The 20,744-nt window shown below is 36.6% G+C and overlaps 1 protein-coding gene across 1 annotated transcript; it reads right to left on the bottom strand.

Moving 5' to 3' along the window:
* Positions 1 to 2,795: 2,795 nt before the first annotated feature.
* Positions 2,796 to 3,728, bottom strand: LOC109245259 (olfactory receptor 4C46). Its single transcript, XM_019412565.2, has one exon. It carries the CDS (start codon positions 3,723 to 3,725, stop codon positions 2,796 to 2,798), a length of 930 nt encoding a protein of 309 aa, XP_019268110.2. The 5' UTR covers positions 3,726 to 3,728.
* Positions 3,729 to 20,744: the final 17,016 nt, after the last annotated feature.

Here is a 20,744-nt window from a genome sequence, read left to right as displayed (position 1 = left end):
TTTCTTTTATTCTTACTTTTGAATTCTATATTGCATGATACAGAATTAGTGGTTTTAGTTTTTCCCTTGAGAACATTAAAGATTTTTTTCATTAACTCCCAATTTCTAGTTTTGCTAACAAAATTCTGTTGCTAGTCTGATTTTTTATTTCTTTGATAGCCTGTTTTTATTTTATAGATTTGTATCCTATTGAATTTCTAATATACCAATTGACATTATTAGAGTTCTATTTTAGAATGTGTTTTTTTTCTTTGTTTGTTTTCTTTCTAAGAATCAAAATGGCTATTTGATAGACCATGAAGACCACCCATAGGTGAAGTAACACTCTCCATAGATGATATCTAATACTTTTATGGCTTTAATTGCCATCTGTATGCTCATGGTTCCTACATTTCTGTGGCCTACATCTTTCTGATATCAGAAACATATACAGTATTTAATTGTACATTGTTACTTAAACGTCATTCAACACACTAAAAAACATTCATCTTTTCTCTGTTCCACCCATCTGGTAATCTACACTAGAAACTGGGTGTCATCCATGACTTCTCTCTCAAATCTTCATCCTAAATTAAGTTCTTTTGTTTATAGTCCTAAATAGGTCTTGAACCCTTTTCTATCTCTCTGTGTTAGTCTGGGTTCCCTAGATGCAGACTCTGAGATGGGGATTTTTATGAAAATGACTCATATGGAGAAGGGTTGAGGGAAACTGACTATAGTAGGGGAAGAAAGAATGTGGTCCCAACTGGAGCTTGGCTTCAGGCTGGAGCCATGGGAGCTCTGGGGTATATGTTGTAATACAGGACTGGTTCTACCTTGAGTCAAAAGAACCAGCCTTTTTTTTTTTTTTCCCTTGTTCCTATCTTTCATAACCAAATCATCTCTGTTACCTCTAACTGCTCTCCTGTTGCCAGTCTTATCTCCTTCAGTCCATTTCCCACACTCTAGCTAGAGTTACCATTCTAAAACTCAAATCTAACTGCACCACTCGCTGGCTTCCAAGAACTTCCGATGTTTTTGAATTGATTGGCCATATTGGATTGATCAGGTTTCCTGTGTATTCTTTTCCACGTCCTAGCCTTTGTTGTGTATTCTGTCTTCTAGGACACTCTGCCAACCCCATGCCTAGTCACTCTACTGACTGACTTTTTTCCATTCATTGGGTTCTAATTTTAGGTCTTTTCTGTCCGCTGGTTTCTAGTTTTGTGTCTTTTCACTAGGAACCTTCTCCGGACTCTGAAGGTCTTTGTTGTGTGTCCCTCCATTGTGGTTTCATAGCACCCTGTGATTCTACTGTCTTACCATTTATAACACTTGTAACTTTCTGCTTCCTCCTGGGAGTCTTTCATTGGATGCTAAGCTCTGTGGGGGCAGAACCTTGTTCTCCTTTTCTTCACCACTGAAGTGCCAGCTACTATCAACTTGCCTGATACATTTCTTGGGCTCAAAAATATTTGATGATTAATGAAGGGAGGACAAAAGAATGAAGGGAATATGTTTTTCCTGAGATCGCTTTTTGCATAGAAAGAGCCACATATTAAAAAGAAAGCTTTTAATGATGAAATGGTACCAAAAAGCATACTGATTAACAGAGAAACATAACATAAGCAGGCCACACTCAAAAGATAATAAAATATCACTGAAAGCAGGAGAATATCAAGGTAAACTATTTGCTCATATGCTGAGAACTGTAGTTTCCATTTCTTTCTCATCCTTAGCAGAAGCAGGAGTGAAAACAAATTGAAATTTCCCCAAGAGGTTTAGCCAGAATTCTCCTTAGAGTTGAATCAGATAAAAGCGGGAAAGAATTCCCTAGCCTCTAGTACTACTTTCTTTTTATTTTTGAATTTTTTCATCTTCCTTTATACTCTCATTCATTCATTCATTTGTTCATTCATTCAATATTTATTGTGCATGAGACATTGTGCTATCTTGTAGAAACTATTGTTATATAGTAGGCAAGTGTTTTACAGAATATGACTGTATAATAAAAAGAAATTTCTGTCTGACATCAACATGGTCTTTGAGTCATTAACTCTTTCTGATGGGGTATTAGCATATGAGTGATATGAACAGTACAAAATTGTTCTGAAGCTTACAAGGGAACTTGGAAACATGGTCTAATCTTCATTACCTACTCCTCAGAGGTTAAATGGCCAATGCTTTTATGGCCCTAAATGTTAAATACCATAATGCTACAGGCAAGACGTGCAAGCAGTTATTAATGAAAAATTATTAGCTTTTTGCTATAGCTAATGAACTAATGTATATATTGTGTCCAGCGCAGTCTCTGGTTCAGTAAATGGTAACTAGTATATTCATCTGATTTTTTGATTATCATTGCCTGTTAACAGCAGTTAAGGACATGATCTGGGAAGTCAGTCAATTCTGATTACTGGCTTTCCAATGTATCCATTTTGGTACCGTCCCCTTTCTATTAGTTTGTTTACCTGTAAAATGGTGATAATAGCCTATACCTCCTTAGACTGTTATAGAGATAATTGCTCAATAACAATACTATTATTTCTTTATTATTGGAAGAAAAGCCTATAAATCCATATATATGGTTGAAGCTAGTAAAACTAAACCCCAAATTGGTAGAATTTTCTGTATATTCAAAGTGGTCCTGGGTTACATTTTTTCTCTTGCATCCATTTCAGCTATGCTTAATGCGGATTTTATGATTCATAGTAGGTAATTTATTTCTCCATCCCTTAGGTATTCTTTGCCAAGATCATCCAAAATGTCCTTTTGACCTTTGCTTCCATTGAATCACTGTTGAGCTCCAGGCACATTTATTTCTCCCCTGAAATAGCTTTCCTGCGGCACAATTTACTAATGGCATTTTTCATCTGGGCATTTCTCAAAGTATAGATTAGCGGGTTTAGCATGGGAGTTATAATAGTGTAGAACACTGCCACTGCTTTATCAATAGATAAAGTAGCTGCAGGCCTCATATACACAAATATGCAGGGCACAAAGAATAAGACGACCACCGTGATGTGGGAGGCACAGGTGGAGAGGGCTTTGCGCCTTGCCTCCAAGCTGTGGTTCCTTAGGGAGCGCAGAATGACCACATAGGAGACCATCAAGAGGAGGAAGTTTAACAGACAGATGAATCCACTGTTGGCAGCAACGAAGAGCCCTAGAGTGTGGGTATCAGTGCAGGCAAGATTGAGCAAAGGGTTCAGATCACACATAAAGTGGTCTATGACGTTAGGGCCACAGAAGGGTAATTGGAAGATGAAGAGTATCTGTATAGTTGCATGAAGAAAGCCTCCCACCCACACCACTCCCATTAACAGGCCACACACCCGCCGATTCATGATGGTCATGTAGTGCAATGGCTTGCAGATGGCCACATAGCGGTCATAGGCCATCACAGTAAGCAGGATGCCTTCAGCACCTCCAAAGAAATGTTCTCCAAATATTTGAGTCATGCATTCATTGTATAGGGTAGTCTTCTTTTTATGGAGGGAATCTATGATCAGTTTAGGAGTATTAACAGAGGAATAGCAGGCATCAATAAAGGAGAGATAGGCCAGGAAAAAGTACATGGGAGACCCCAACAATGGGCTGGCAGTGATAGTGACCACAATGAGCATATTACCTACTACAGTGATGGTGTAGATGACAAAAAACACGACAAATATAATTTTTTGCATCTTTGGATTCTCTGTGAGTCCCAGTAGAACAAACTCTGTCACATTGTTCCTCTTCTCCATGCGCTTCACCTGACAGTCACATTACCTGAAAAGAAAACAATTTTTATTAATGCAACCTTGAATTTCTTAAACTTTCCACTCTAATATATAAAAACTTATTGGATTCTATTCAGTTGTGAGTTCTTTTGAGGTTGTGTATGTGTTGGAAATAAAAATTCTGGGTTCTTGAGAATTAATTCAGATTGCCTCCCAGCTGAAATCTTTGTTAAGATTGTGGACCTGGGGAACATTTGTAAACACACAGGCAGGAGACCACATGTGCACACTTAAATCATCCCAGATGACTGAGAATCTAAGTCGAAGTAGTAGCTTGTACACATCGTAGTAGCCGAGCCTGAAACAGTGGTAGTAGATGGAGGTAGTCTACAAATGCAAGCTTTGGAATTTTCCCTTTATCTCTAGGAAATGGGGAACCATGGAAGGTTATTGAGAATATGAGTGGGAGGATGAAGAAGAATATGAAGGGGGGAGCTTGGATATTATTCTCATAAAGATCTTTGTGTGCTTTGGGTAAAATGGACTGAGGTTCGGAGAAGAGGTGGAAGGAAGATACAGGAATCCCAATAGCAGACTATTCACAGTAGTTGAAGAAAGAGTAACAGGGCATTGGTTATGGGAATGTCAAGACTGGATACAAGAGCTACTTAAAAGTAGTCACAATGCATGTTTCCTGAGTTCAATGAATTTATCGTAGCCAATAATATATACTTTTGAATGATTGATTGCTTTGTCCATGGCTTATAGTAGATGCTTTGCCTACATGGTCCGTTTTCATAGTGTAACGTGTGTGTTTGGTATTTTTTCATTCATTTTGAAGATGAGGAAACAATCTCAGAGACTAATGTTAATAATTATCCCAATGATGGTAGTATTAACGAAAGCTTACTGAGCCCTTAGTATGCTCTAAGTGTTTTTGCAGGCACCTTTTCATTTTTAATCCTCACTGCAAACCTACAAGAGGGATGCTACTATCATTTTTATCCCTATTTTACATGTTAGGGAATAGAATCATAGAGAAGTTAAGGATCTTGCCCAGGATTGAGTAGCTATTAAGGGCTGGAGCCAAGATTAGGTCGGGTAATACCTGTCAATTGTTTTCCCTCCTAATTTTTAATCCATGCCCTCTATTGTTACTTTATAATAAACAATGTCGAACTAGTAATCTCTTTTTGATATGACCATGATACTTATAATTACTTCAAGGCTACTCTGAGGAAAGCTTATGTGGAGCAGTTTCATCAGCAGGCACAGACACAGCACACACAGTGACATATTGGAACTCGCAAATGTTAAGAAAAACGTGGTACTGCTTTCACTGAACAGCCCTTTTATAGGGGCCTCTCCGCTAACCCTAAGTGTTTCTTACTGGGTCCCCTTCCAAAAAAATGGGCCCCCAGACTCTGTTGCAAAATACCAAAAATAATTATTGCAGTGGTTAATTGTATTGGTTTGAAAATCAGAAAGACCAGAGTAGAAGCCTTGTTCTTCCACTTGCAATTTCTTTTATCTGGGGTACATTACTTTCATACCTTATGTCCTTGTTTCCTCATCCATAAAGCAAGAGTGATAATGTCCACCTCACAGGTTGTAATGGAAATTATTTGAGACACCGACCACACCGTTGGGGACACACATAGGACTTTCATTTAATTTTAGGATGGTGAATGCCCCTAGGAGATAGGAAGAGTGGACAGTTTGGGCAATGAAACAGAGAAGCATTTAACTACATAACGAACTTAGGAAGGATCATCACCAATTTTACTCTCAAAGAAGCAACAGAGACTCACGTCATGCATAGCAGTTGAACCCAGCAACTGTTCTCCATGCCTGTGCTTAGATGAAACAGCTGATCTATATCATCTATTTTTCATATTTGTGTGTTTGAAATATAGTAAAATTTTGTTTTCGTTCTCATGATTTTTCTTCATTATGAGCAGGTATCTCATGGCCAAACCATGGTGCCTGGTGTCAGAGAGCTGGGTCCTACCATTTGCTCAGTCTCTCTGAACCTAAAAATTTTTTTTGATTTTTTTAAAATTTTATTTCTTTTAATTCACATCCAAATTAGTTAGCATATAGTGCAACAGTGATTTCAGGAGTAGATTCCTTAATGCCCTTTACCCATTTAGCCATCCCCCTTCCCACAACCCCTCCAGTAACCTTCTGTTTGTTCTCCATATTTAAGAGTCTCTTATGTTTTGTCCCCTCCCTGTACCAAAAAATTTTTAACTGTAAATTTAGCAAATGATATTCATGAATTATCTTTTGAAGCATTGAGATGAGGATAAATTATTCTATTACTATGTCTTAAAAGGGTTGAAAAATAATGAGTAGTATATGTGGAAAGGAGCAACCTTTAATAAAGCATCAGCACTATTAGAAAACTTACCTTATCTGTCTTAGATGATCTTAATGATATTTGGGGATATTCAGGAACATTCCCGTCTTCAAACTGACCTCCTCTTGTAATAAGTAACTTTCAATATGAAAAATATGTCTTTGGACACTTTGGAAGAGCCTATTCAGACAATTCACTATCAACTCAACAGTTATTAAGAAATTATATACATTGAACATATACCATTTTTGGGGATATATCATTTATACCTCAGCGAGCCTACTAAAATAAAAGAAAGTGTTCATATGGGTCTAAATCTTTCCATCTAGCCTAAAGCCTCAAAACTTTTTCATAGAAAATCTGTTTGCAATGTGCTTTCTGGTTTTGAATTTAGAATGGACTCACTTGAACCACTATGGAGAAATGATCTATCTATGGCTCTGGTTCTGCAGGGCAAGAGGCAGACACTGTGGAGAAAACACAGTCAAATGGTACACTCCGCCCATGATGAATCTTGTCTCGGGAGGTGAATGACAACAAAAAAACATTTTCACCTTGCCCTGTATGGGTATTTAAAGAGGACCTTGCCTGGTGGCTCCTGCTTCCTCTCCCAGGAATTAATTATCCTCTTTGATGGAAAGGCTTTGTCTGAGAAACAGGTATTCTAAGGAGACATGTTAAGAAACACTCATTCTTAAGTGGGCAATTGCATTCTTAAGTGGGAAATTGTAAACCTAAGCCTGTGAGTCTCCTCCTTGTCTGTATCCTGGGTTGTTACGAAAGCAGAATGCCATATAAATAGTAAGGTGCCGTAATTCCAGTGGAGCTGTGATGTAGGTTCCCTGTAGGCTTATGTCACATAGTTTCTATTTTCTTATCAATATTACACCTTTATTGGAAAACCACTACTGATTGAGAGCTAGAGCAGTGAGGGCATAAAGTCATTTTAAAGTTCTTGGCTCTAAAAGCTGTTTTTCTTTGATCTATGAAAGTATCATGAACTAATAAAATTGTGTGTATTTAGATTTATAATTTGAGGGGCACCTTGGAGGCTCTGTCGGTTAAGCACCTGACTCTTGATTTTTAGCTCAAGTCATGATCTCATGGTTCAAGGGTTCGAGCCCCACATTGGGCTGTGCACTGACAGCGTGGAGCCTGTTTGGGATTCTCTCTTTCCCTCTCTCTCTGCCTCTCTCTGTCTCTCTCAAAATAAATAAATAAATGTAAAAAAAGATGTATAACTTGGTATGTTGACAAAATTGTGAAATAATCACCACAAGCAAGCTATTTACCATTTTCATCACTCACTGTTACTACTTTTGTGTATGTGTATGTGTGGAGTGAACACTTAAGATCTACCCCCTTAGGAAATTTCAAATATACAATACTACAGTATTGTTAACTACAATCACATTGCTGTACAATTATCCATCTTGCATGACTGAAACTTTGTTCCCCCTGATCAATACCTCTCTATTTCTTACTCCCCCAGCCTCTGGCAACCCACATTCTACTCTCTGCTTCTGTAAGTTTGACTATTCCTAGTATAAGTAAGGTCATGTAGTATTTCTCTTTCTCTCTCTGGCTTATTTCGGTTAGCATAATGCTCTTCAGGTTCATCCATGTTGTCAAGAGGCAAGTTTCCTTATATTTAGACTATATAATCCGTTATGTGTGTGTGTATCACATATTCTTTAGCCGTTCCTCTATCAAGGGACATATAGGTTATTTCCATCTCTTGGCCATCATGAAAAATGCTTCAAAATACATGAGTGCAGATACCTCTTTAAGATACTGATTTCAATTCCTTTGGTTCCACACCCAGAAATGGGATTGCTGAATTAAAAAAAACGGAACTTTTTCAATGTTTTTGAGGAATCTTCATAGTTTTCCATAATGGCTGTGCCAATTTACATTCCTGATAGCAGTGCACAAGGGTTTCCTTTTCCACACTTGTTATCTTTTTGATAAGTACCATTCTTACAAATGTAAGGTGATATTTTTGGTGTGCATTTTTCTGATGATTAGTGACGTTGAAGACTTTTTCACATACCTGTTGGTTATTTGTAGATCTTCTTTTGAGAAATGTCTATTCAGATCCTTTGCCCATTTTAAAATCAGGTTGTTTGTGTTTTGTTATTGAGTTATATAAGTTCCTTCTCTACTTTGGATACTAACCGCTTACCACATATATGATTTGCAAATAATGTGTGACTTTCTCACATTTGTTGGTTATCTTTCCCGCTTGATTGTTTCCTTTGGTGTGCAGAGGTTTCTTAGTTTGATGAAATCCCACTTGTCTGTTTTTGCTTTTGGTATCACACCTAACAAAAATCATTGCCTAAAATAATGTCAGCAAGCTTTTCCCCTGTTTGCTTTGAAGAGTTGTATGGTTTCAGATCTTATGTTTAAGTCCTTTTGAGTTGATTTCTGTATGTGATGTGAGATAAGGGTCTAATTTCTTCCTTCTGTGCGTGGTTATCCAGAATTCCCAAAGCACTTATTGAAGAGAATCTCATTTCCGCATTTGGAACCCTTGCCAAAGTTCAGCTGAATGTATATGAGTGTGTTTATTTCTGAGCTCTCTATTCTGTTCCATTGATCTGTATGTCTGTATTTTTGCCAGCACTTACTGTTTTGAGATAGTAGCTCTGCAGTATTTTTGGAAATCAGGAATTGTGATGGCTCGAATTCTATTCTTCTTGCTTGAAATGGCATTACATATTTGGATTTTTTTTGTTTTATGTGAATTTTTATGCAAAAGCTGTTTTTTCGCTTTTCTGAGAAGGCTGATATCAAAGTAGCCAGAAATTTTAGAAGGCTCTAGATTCCAGGTATTTTTGGAACTTAAGGGCTGGTCAGAACGGAATACCGGTCCATGCGCTGTGCTTTTATTTTTAGAAATGACAACACCTGGGGTACCTGGCTGGCTCAGTTGGAAGAGCATGCCATTCTCTAGCTCTCTTTTTTAAAATTTTTATTTATTTATTTTGAGACAGAGAGAGGGCGCACAAGCAGAAGAGGGGCAGAGAACCAGAGGGAGAGAGAGAATCCCAAGCAGGCTCCACATTCAGCGTGGAGCTCGATCTCAGGAACTGTGAGATCATGACCTGAGCCAAAATCAAGAGTTGGATGCTTAACTGACTGAGCCACTCAGGTGCCTCAGAGAACGGCATTCTTGATCTCAGGGTCATGAGTTCGAGCCCCAAGTTGGGCAGAGAGATTACTAAAAAATAAGTAAATGGCAACATCTGATGAGAAGATTTAAACTTTTGATGAAGTCAAATTTTTCATTTTTTTCTTATGTTTCATGCTATTGGGTCACATCTGATAAAAGTCAACCCCGATTTTTAAGTATACATTATTATTTTTAGGTTTATCTTTGACATGTAGGTTTCTGACTCATTTTGAGTTATTTTTTGTTTATAGTGTGAGGTAGTGGTTAGTGTTTTTTTTTTATATAGATATACAATTGATACAGCTTTATGTATGTATGCATGTATGTATGTTTGCATGTATGTAAATATGTTTATTTATTTTTGAGAGAGAGAGAGACAGAGTGCAAGTGGGGGAGGGGCAGAGAGAGGGGGAGGGGCAGAGAGAGGGGGAGACACAGGGTCTGAAGCAGACTTCAGGCTGCAAGCTGTCAGCACAGAGCCAGATGTGGGGCTCAAATTCATGAACTGTGAGATCATGACCTGAGCTGAAGTCGGATGCTTAAGAGACTGAGCCATCCAGGTGCCCCAAGCATAGTTTATTTAAAAGTCTATTCTTTATCCATGTCAATGAAAATGGGAAGATTTCATTATTTTTATGGCTGAGTTCTAGTAATATTCCATTACACACACACACACACACACACACACACACACACACCACACCACATCTTTATCCATTCATCAATCCATGGACATTTGGGCTCTTGGGTAATTTGGCTATTGTTGATAATGTTGCTATAAACACCAGGGGGCATATGTCCCTTCAAATCAGTAATTTTGTATCTTTTGGGTAAATACCTAGTAATGCAGTTGCTGGATTGTAGGGTCATTCTGTTTTTAATTTTTTTGAGGAACCTCCATGCTGTTTCTCTGAGTGGCCACACTAGTTTGCCTTCCCACTAATAGTGTAGCAGAGTTCTCCTTTCTCCGCACCCTTGCCAACATCTGTTTCCTATGTTGTTCATTTTAGCCATTCTAACTGGTGTGAGGTGGCATCTCATTGTAGTTTTGATTTGTATTTCCTTGATGATGAATGGATGGAGCTAGAGCATATTACGCTAAATGAAGTAAGTCAGTCAGAGAAAGACATATGCCATATGATTTCACTCATGCATGGGATTTAAGAAACAAAGCAGATGAACATGGAAAAAAAAGCAGAGAGATAGGCAAACCATAAAATAGACTCTTAACTCTAGAGGACAAACTGAGGGCTGCTGGAGGAGAGGTGGGCAGGGGGATGGGCTAAATGAGTGGTGGGTATTAAGGAGGCACTTGTGATGAACACTGGGTGTTATATATAAATGATGAATCTCTAAATTCAACTCATGAAACTAATATTACACTATATATCAACCAACTAGAATTTAGATAAAAACTTGAAGCAACAACAAAAATATAAAATCTTTAGGGCAGAGATAATTTCCTGTAGTTATTTGTACATTTCGTATATTTAGCTCTTATTCTTCAAAGGCTGGCATAGTGCTTAATAGATGTTTGCATTTTGAATAGAAAAAAAACAAAAACATTCTTAATCTGTTTTCAGATAAATGCCACAAGATCAAGAAATTTTCCATAAAAGTCTATTCTTTAACCATTAAATTACCTTGATATCTTTGTAAAAAATTAATACATTTAGTTTATTTCTTAACATTCTATTATGTTTCTGGACGTATCTATATGCTTGTCCTAATGCCTGTAAGGATACAATGTTGATTATAAGAGTTTAAGTGTAAGTCTTGAAATTAGTTGTAGAGTAAGTTCCCCAAGTGTGTTCTTTTTTTGAGAGTGATTTGCTATTCTAGGCATTGTCAAATTTCTACATTTCTGTATAAGTTTCAGAACAGGTTTATCAGTTTCTCCAATAATCCTGTTGGGTTTTGGTTGAAATTGCATTTTGCAATGACATGGATGGAGCTCAAATGTATTATGCTCAGTGAAATAAGTCAATCAGAGAAAGACAAATGCCATATGATTTCACTCATATGTAGAATTTGAGAAAAAACAGATAGGCATATGGGAAGGGGAGAAAAAAAAAGAGAGGAGAGGGAAACAAACCACAAGAGACTCTTAAAGATAGAATACAAATTATGGACTAATGGAGGTGCGAAAAAAAAAAAGAGAGGAGAGGGAAACAAACCACAAGAGACTCTTAAAGATAGAATACAAATTATGGACTAATGGAGGTGCATGGGAGATGGGCTAGATGGGTGATGGGTACTAAGGAGGGCACTTGTGATGAGCACTGGGTGTTGTATGTAAGTGATGAATCTCTGAATTCTACTCCTGAAACCAATATTGCACTATATGTTAACTAACTAAAATTTAAATTAAAAAAAAAGAAAAAAAGAAATTGCACTGAAAATTTAGAAATTATATGGTGAAAATATTGAATTTTCTATTCCATCAACATGATACATCTCTCAGTTTATATATTCAATTTTCTTAGCAGTGTTTTCTACTTTTCATGCACAGATGTTGAATATATTCTTAAAGTGTAATTCCAATATTTCATTTTTAAAAATAGCATTAGACATAATATTTTGTTTCTAATTTCAATTTCTAATTGTTTAATGCTATTGCTGAAATATAGTTGATTTTTAAAATATAGACATGTATAACTCTGACTTGGCTAAATTCACTGATTAGGTCAATTATTTATGTTAGTGCCCTTAACATTTTCTCTGTGTACAAAATGATGCCATTTGCACAAAAATGTATTTTTACAATTTTGCTTCTCCCTTTCTAATCTCTGTGTCTTTTATTTCTTTTTGTTTTCCTGTTGCAATGGCTAGGACCTAGACTACAATACGTAATAGTAATGGTGAGTGGATATCTCTCTTGCCCCCAATCTTCGAGAGAGAGTATTCATCATTAATATGATGGCCATTATAGATTTTATATATAGATGCTCTTTCTCAGGTTGAACAAATAATTTTCTATTGCATTTGCTAACATCTAAAAAAATCTTAAACCTGGGCCAAAATTTATCGGTTTTTTTATGCATCTTTTCACGTGATCAAGTGATTCTTCTCCTTTATGCTGTAGTGACTCATACTGAGTGACATTTGAATGTCAAACCAACCTTTTATTCTTAGGACAAACTCCGCATAGTTATGGTACATTGTTATTTTTAGAAATTACTGATGGATTTGATTTACTGGTATTTTGTTAAAAGTCTGTTGCTCATGTTCAAAAAGGATATTTGTCAAATTTTTCTTGTAATCTCATTTGGTATTTAGGCGCAGTGCAGGGTTCATATAATGAGTTGCATAGTGTTTTCTCCTCTATGTTTTGAAAGAGTGTGTACAGGATGTTTGTTTATTTATTTATTTAGTCAGTCAGTCAGTTTCTTATTGAACGTGTTACAAAAGAGGTTTAGTTAAAAAGACCAAAGCTCATGCATCATCACACTCCTCAGATTCTTCTCTCCTTGTACTTTCTTCTCCTCAGCTGGGGCAGTGATGGCAGAGGGAGCAGAACCTCCTGCTGGTGCAGCAGGACCTGCTGGGCAGGCTCACCAGCCCCTGTGTGTTGCAGGTGAGCCTCCTGATGTTGACATTGGCCAGGGCCTTTACAAATAAGCCTGGCCAGAAAGGTTCAATATTTACACTGACTGCTTTAATGATGGCATTGATCTTATCCTCCGTAACATTCACCTCACTGGGTGCAGGATGAAGGCTGAGGAGATACAGGTGAGCTTGGGAACCAAGGTGATGGTGTGGGCAAGTGCTGGGCAGGCCCTGCTGGGCTTGGTGCTAGTTGCTGGATGAACTTAGGGCCTCACCCCAATGTGGCCTTACCTTCTTTGGAAGGACTGAGAACCTTAGTGGCAGCTGAGGAAAAGCAGTATTATTTATTTTTAGTGAGAAGTGAAGCCATTGGGCCTGGAGTTACTTTTGAGAAGGGTTTTAACCACAAATTTAATTTTTAAAACTGATATAGGACTATTCTGGTTTTCTATTTCTTCTTCTGTCAGATTTTGTAATGCTTTTCCCCAAATAATTGGGGAGTATTCTTTTCCCCAAATAATTGGCTTTTAAATTGTCAAATTTATTGGCTTTAATTTGTCATAATATTTCGTACTATCCTGTTAATGTCTGTAGAATTTGTAATGCTGTGTTATCTTTTACTCTTGATATGAGTGATTTAGCTCTTTTTTTCTTTCTTATCCTTTCTCACCCTCCCTTCTTTCTTGTCCCCCTCCTCCTTATTATTCTAGCTAAGGCTTTGTAAATTTTATTCAAGTTTTTCAAAGAACCAGCTTTTTGTTTCATTATTTAATTTTCGTTTTCATTTTCTGTTTCATTGATTTTTGTCCTTATTCTTATTATTTCCTATCTTTCATTTTATTAATTTCCTCTTATTTCTCTACCTCTGTAGGTCAAAATCTTTGATAACGGATTTTATACATTATTTCTTTTCTAACATATACCTTTTATGGTTCAAATCTTCTTCTAAGGACTTTTAGTGCTTTTAGATATTCTGATATGCAGTGCTTTAAATTTCATTTGTTTCAAAGTATTTTTTGTTTTGTGATTTCCTTTTTTAATTGAGGTAAAACTCACATAAGATAGAAGCTACCACTTTAATCATTCAAATATTTATAATACATTGTAAATTTAGTACATTTACAGTGTTGTGCAATCATCACAACTACCAGACCAGCACAACCACCCATTCCAAGGCACCATCAGACAACGGTACGGCGGTTTTGCATTTTCTGATTTGATTCTTGGTCAATATTTACTAGATAGATAGATAGATAGATAGATATTACATAAATAGATAGATAGATTTTTTTCTTTTCTTCTTATTTCTTCCCTCCTCTACTCTGGTTTTTGGTTTGTTTAAGCAGGCATTTTTAATCTATTCTTTTAACACCTCTTCTGTATCTCCTTATTCTTTACTTTCCTCTCTCTCTCTCTGGATTAAGCCATACAGTTTCTCTGAATCTCTGCCTGGCCATTTTTCCCCCCACCCCAGTCATTTCTCTCTTTGTATGAGATAAGACTTCTTCTACCACCAACCCCCCCCTTTTAAATTTTTTCTAGGGTTACTTCAATGAAAAAAATAAAAGCACACCTGGTGGAAGGTCAAAACCACCACTATGAGTTGGGAGATAAAACATCAGAGTCACAACAACAGAGAGCACACAACGCACTCCAAAAACACCTCCTGAAGCATCAGGCCATGGACAGTGTATGACTGCTTTTTAATATAGTAGTGCTCACAGGTGCAGGACACATAACAAGCTATTACAACACATAAACGACAAAAACTAGCAGACCTGATCACTGAAACTTGGCATTTCAGAAGGGAGTGGCAGGAAATATTCAGTGTGCTGAATAGGAAAAATAAGCAGCCAAGAATCCTTTATCCAGCAAAGCTGTCATTCAGAATAGAAGGAGAGATAAAGGCTTTTCCAGACAAACAAAAACTGAAGGAGTTCCTGACCACCAAACCAGCCCTGCAAGAGATCATAAGTGGAGGACTTTGTGAGTAGAATGTTGCAAAGACTACAAAGGACCAGAGACATCAGTACAAGCATGAAACCTACAGATAACACAATGACACTAAATCCATATATTTCAATAACCACTCTGAATGTAAATGGACTAAATACCCCAATAAAAAGACATAAGGTATCAGAATGGATAAAAAACCAAGATCCTTCTATATGCTGTCTATAAAAGACTCATTTTAGACCTGAGGACACCTGAAGATTGAAAGTGAGGGGATGGAGAACCATCTATCATGCTACTGGAAGTCAAAACAAAGCTGGAGTAGCCATACTTATATCAGACAAACTAGATTTTAAACTAAAGGCTATAACAAGAGATGAAGAAGGGTATTATATCATAATTATGAGATCTATCCTTTAAGAAGAGCCAGCAGTTGTAAATCTTTATGCCCCCAACTTGATGGAACCCAAATATATGAATCAATGAATCACAAACATAAGCAATCTTATTGATAAGAATGTGGTAATTGCAGGGGATTTTAATACTCCACTTACAAAAATGGACAGATCATCTAGGCAGAAAACCAATAAAGAAACAATAGCCTTGAACGATAGACTGGACCAGATGGATATGACAGATATATTCAGAACTTTTCATCCAAAAGCAGCAGAATACACATTCTTCTCGAGTGCACATGGAACATTCTCCAAGATAGATCACATACTGAATCACAAAACAGCTGTCAACAAATGTAAAAGAATTGAGATAATACCATGCATATTTTCAGATCCCAATGCTATGAAACTTGAAATAAACCACAAGAAAAAATTTGGGAAGACTCCAAATACAGAGGTTAAAGAACATCCTACTAAAGAATGAATGGATCAATCAGGTAATTAAAGAAGAAATTAAAAAATATATGGAAACAAATGAAAATGGAAACATGGCACTCCAAAACCTTTGGGATGCAGCAAAGGCAGTCATAAGAGGAAAATACATTGCAATCCAGGTCTAGCTCAAGAAACAAGAAAAATACCAAATAAAAAACCTAACCTTACACCTAAAGGAACGAGAAGCAGAGCAGCAAGGAAACCCCAAAACCAGTAGAAGAAGAGAAATAATAAAGACTAGATCAGAAATAAACAATATAGAATTCCCACAAAAAACTAAAACAAACAAACAAACAAAAAACAACCATAACAATGAATCTAAGAGCTGGTTTTTTGAAAGAATAAACAAAATTGATAAACACCTAGCCAGATTTCTCAAAAATAAAAGAGAGCACCTGAACAGATACAATCATGAATGAAAGAGGAGAGATCACAACCAACACCACAGAAATACAAAAAATTACTAGAGAATACTATGAAAAACTATATGCCAACAAACTGTGCAATATGTAAGAAATGGACAAATTCCTAGACACCCACATACTACCAAACCTCAAATGGGAAGAAATGAAAAATTTGAACAGACCCATAACTGGTGAAGAAATTGAATTCGTTATCAAAAATTTCCCAACAAATAAGAGTCCTGGGCCAGATGGCTTCCCAGGGGAATTCTGCCAGACATTTAAAACAGAGTTAATACCTATTCTTTTCAAGCTGTTCCAAAAATAGAAATGGAAGGAAGGCTTCCAGACTCATTCTGTGAAGTCAGCATTACCTTGACTCCAAAACCAGACAAGACCCCACTAAGAAGGAGAATTACAGGCCAATATCCCTGATGAGCATAGATGCAAAAATTCTCAATAAGATACTAGCAAATTGAATTCAACAGTATATTAAAAGAATTGTTCACCATGATCAAGTGGGATGCATTCCTGAGCTTCAGGACTGGTTCAGTATTTGCAAATCAATCAATGTGAGACATCACATTAATAAAAGAAAGGGTAAGAACCATATGATCCTATTCATAGATTCAGAAAAAGTATCTGACAAAATACAGGATCCTTTCTTAATAAAAACCCTCAAGAAAGTTGGGATAGAAGAAACCTACCTTGACATCGTAAAAGCCATATATGAAGGGCCCACAGCTAATATCATCCTGAATGAAGAAAAACAGAGCTTTCCTCCTAAGGTCAAGAACACGTCAGGGATGTCCACTCTCACCACTGTTGTTTAACATGGTGTTGGAAGTCCTAGCCTCAGCGATCAGACAACAAAATGAAATAAAAGACATCCAAATTGGCAAACAAGAAGTCACACTTTTTCACTTTTTGCAGATGACATGATACTCTATGTGGAAAACCCAAAAGACTCCACCAAAAAAATGCTAGAGCTGATACATTAATTCCACAAAGTCCCAGGATATAAAATCAATATCCAGAAATTGGTTGCATTTCTATACACCAATAATTAAGCAACAGAATGAAAAATCAAGAAATTAATCCCACTTAAAATTGCACCAGGAACCATGAAATACCTAGGAATAAACCTAACCAAAGAGGTGAAAGGTCTGTATGCTGAGAGCTACAGAAAACTTATGGAAGAAATTGAAGAAGACACACAAAAAAATTGGAAAACATTCTATGCTCATGGATTGGAAGAAAAAATATTGTGAAAATGTCGATACTACCCAAGGCAATCTACACAATTTATGCAATCCCAATCAAAATTGCACCAGCATTCTTCTCAGTGCTAGAACAAACAATCCTAAAATTTGTATGGTACCACAAAAGACCTGAATAGCAAAGTAATGTTGACAAAAACAAAACAAAACAACAACAACAAAAAAAAAACAAAGTGGGAGGAATCACAATCCTGACTTTAGCCTGTACTACAAAGCTGTAATCATCAAGACAGTATGGTATTGGCACAAAAACAGACACATAGACCAATGGAATAGAATAGAGAACCCAGAATTGGATCCACAAATATATGGTCAACTCATCTTTGACAAAGCAGGAAAGAATAGCCAATGGAAAAAATACAGTCTGTCTAGCAAATGGTGCTTGGAGAACTGGACAGCAATATGCAGAAGAATGAAACTGGATCACTTTCTTACACCAGCACAAAAATAAACTCAAAATGGATGAAAGACCTAAATGTTAAACAGGAAACCATCAAAACCTTAGAGGAGAAAACAGGCAACAACCTCTTTGACCTCAGTCACAGCAACTTCTTACTTGACACATCTCCATAGGCAAGGGAAATAAAAGAGAAAATGAGCTATTGGGACTTCATCAAGATAAAAAGCTTCTGCACAGCAAAGGAAACAATCAATGAAATTAAAAGGCAACCAATGAAATGGGAGAAGTTTTTGGTAAAAAGATATCAAAGGTTAGCATCCAAAATCTATAAAGAACTTACCAAACTCAACACCTGAAAAACAAATAATTCAGTGAAGAAACGGGAAGAATACAGGAATAGACAGTTTTCCAAAGGAGACATCCAGATGGCCACCAGACACCTGAAAAGATGCTCAACATTGCTCCTCATCAGGGAAATACAAATCAAAACCACACTGAGATACCACCTCACGCTGGTCAGAGTGGCTAAAATTAACAACTCAGGAAACAATGGATGTTGGTGCGGATGTGGAGAAATGGGAACCCTCTTGCACTGTTGTGGGAATGCAAACTGGTGCAGCCACTCTGGGAAACAGTGTGGAGGTTCCTCAAAAAATTAAAAATAGGGGTGCCTGGATGCTTCAGTTGGTTAAGCTCCAACTTTGGCTCAGGTCATGATCTAGCAGGCTTGTGAATTTGAGCCCTGCATTGGGCACTGTGCTGACAGCTCAGAGCCTGGACCCTACTTGGGATTCTGTGTTTCCCTCTCTGTCTGCCACTCCCCCACCAGGGCTCTGTCTCTCAAAAATGAATAAAACGTTAAAAACAGTTTTCTAAATAAAAAAAGAATAAAAAAAAAAGAAAAAAAATAAACACAGTTTTCTAAATAAAAAAAGAAAAAAATAATAAAAAAAGAAAAAAAAGACCCAGCAGTAGCATTACTAGGAATTTATCCAAAGGATACAGGAGTGCTGATTCATAGGGACACATGGACCCCAGGGTTTATAGCAGCGCTATAAACAATAGCTATTACGGAAAGAGCCCAAATGTCCATCAACTGATGAATGGATAAAGAAGATGTGGTCTATATATATAATGGAATACTACTTGGCAATGAGAAAGAATGAAATCATGCCATTTGCAGCAATGTGGATGGAACTGGAAGTATTATGCTGAGTTAAATAAGTCAGTCAGAGAAAGACAGGTATCATATGTTTTCATTCATATGTGGAATTTGAGAAACTTAACATAAGACCATGGGGGAAATGAAGGGGAAAAAATAGTTTCAAACAGAGAGGGAAGCAAACCATAAGAGAGTCTTAAATACAGAGAACCAACAGAGGGTTGATAGGGGGGTGGAGGGGAGGGGAAAATGGGTGATGGACATTGAGGACGGCACCTATTGGGATGAGCACTGGGTGTTGTATGTAAGTGATGAATCATGGGAATCTACTCCTGAAGCCAAGAGCACACTGTATACACTGTATATTAACTACTTGGTAACAAATTATACTTAAAAATAAGATAAAAACACAACAAAAAACAAGCAAAAAGAAGAAAAACTTTGGAAAATTAAGTTGAAAAACACTGTTGACATTAGATAAAAAATAAAAATACTGAGGAGTAAATCTAATAGATTATGTGCAAGAGCTCTGGAAAGTTTATACTACCTGATTTTAAGACTTCATATAAAAATACAGGAACTGACATAAGATAAACATATAGTTATATGGAACAGAATAGAGAATCCAAAAATAAGCTAGCATGTACAGAATTAATTGATTTTCACAAAACATTGTCAAAGCAATAATGGAGAAAGGAAAGTTTTTTTCAACAAAAGGAGCTAGAATAAGTGGATATTCATATGGATAAAAATGAATCTCAGCTTGTAAGTCACATCACATAAAAATTAGTTTGAGATAAATCCTATACCTAAAAGTAAGAGTAAAAAATATAAGTCTTCTAGAAGAAACTGGAGCATATTTTTGAAGACTTGGGTTTAACAAAGATTTCATGGTTAACATCAGTTAGTTTTTACTTAAATATCAATAAACAAACATCAAGTATTTAGAAGAAAATATAGTTGAATATTTTTGTGACCTTGAGGCATGCAATTATTAAAGGAAACAGAAAAATCTTTTTTTCATAAATAAAAGCTATATGAACACCAATATTTAAATTATGAAGTGCTGTTAATGAGAATAACTTTAGTATAAATGCAAAGACTAGAATACATTTGCAAAAGATATGTTAGGATTATTGCTTACAATACATAATGAACTTCTACAAATTGAAAATAGAGTCAATGGAAAGTGAGCCAGATTTCAACCAAAAGAAAGATGTAGTGAATACATATGTGGAGTGGTAATCAGCTTATTATCATTTTGCAAATGCCAAGGAAACCCGCAATGAGATAACATTCTACAGTCATTTAATTTGCAAAAATGAAGAAATTTGGGACTAGTATGCGATGTAGAAGATATGATTCAATGGGACGTATGTTGTATTGCTGTGGGAAGTGTATATTAGTACAACTACTTTGGAAAATAATTTGGCCTTATCTAGTAATCTTGAAGATTCACATAACCTCAATTCATAGTTTCAACTCCTAGATCCATACTCAGCAATGGTTGGCATGTGTACATCTGGAATTGTGTTCCAGTCTTTGTAGCAGACTTTCAGTAATACTGAAAATGTGGAAATACCCATAAATCTATCAACAACATCAGCTGTGAAGCACCAGCGGGAGCACTGCCTGAGCCCAAAGAATGTACCTCAGTACACAGGAGCTGTAGACTTGAATACCGGAGTTCTAGAACAAGCAGTTCCAGAGAGAGAAGGTGAGCATTTTAGTTATTCTGTGATGGGAAATAATTCACGAAGAATGTCTGAGAAGGTAGATTTCTCTAGTAACTTGAAAACAGATTCTTAAAAATTTTGGTGAAAATTTCATCTCAAGTTTGAGATCTTGTATTTTTTTTTTTTTTTTTA

Source organism: Panthera pardus, unplaced genomic scaffold (genome assembly GCF_024362965.1).
Source record: "Panthera pardus isolate Hobbes unplaced genomic scaffold, ASM2436296v1 HiC_scaffold_12, whole genome shotgun sequence".
NCBI lineage: Eukaryota > Metazoa > Chordata > Mammalia > Carnivora > Felidae > Panthera > Panthera pardus.
This window is presented reverse-complemented; position numbering and strand designations above follow the sequence as displayed.

Excerpts from the sequence above, each read along its gene's own strand:
- LOC109245259 (XM_019412565.2), bottom strand. The coding sequence starts at position 3,725 with ATGGAGAAGAGGAACAATGTGACAGAGTTTGTTCTACTGGGACTCACA.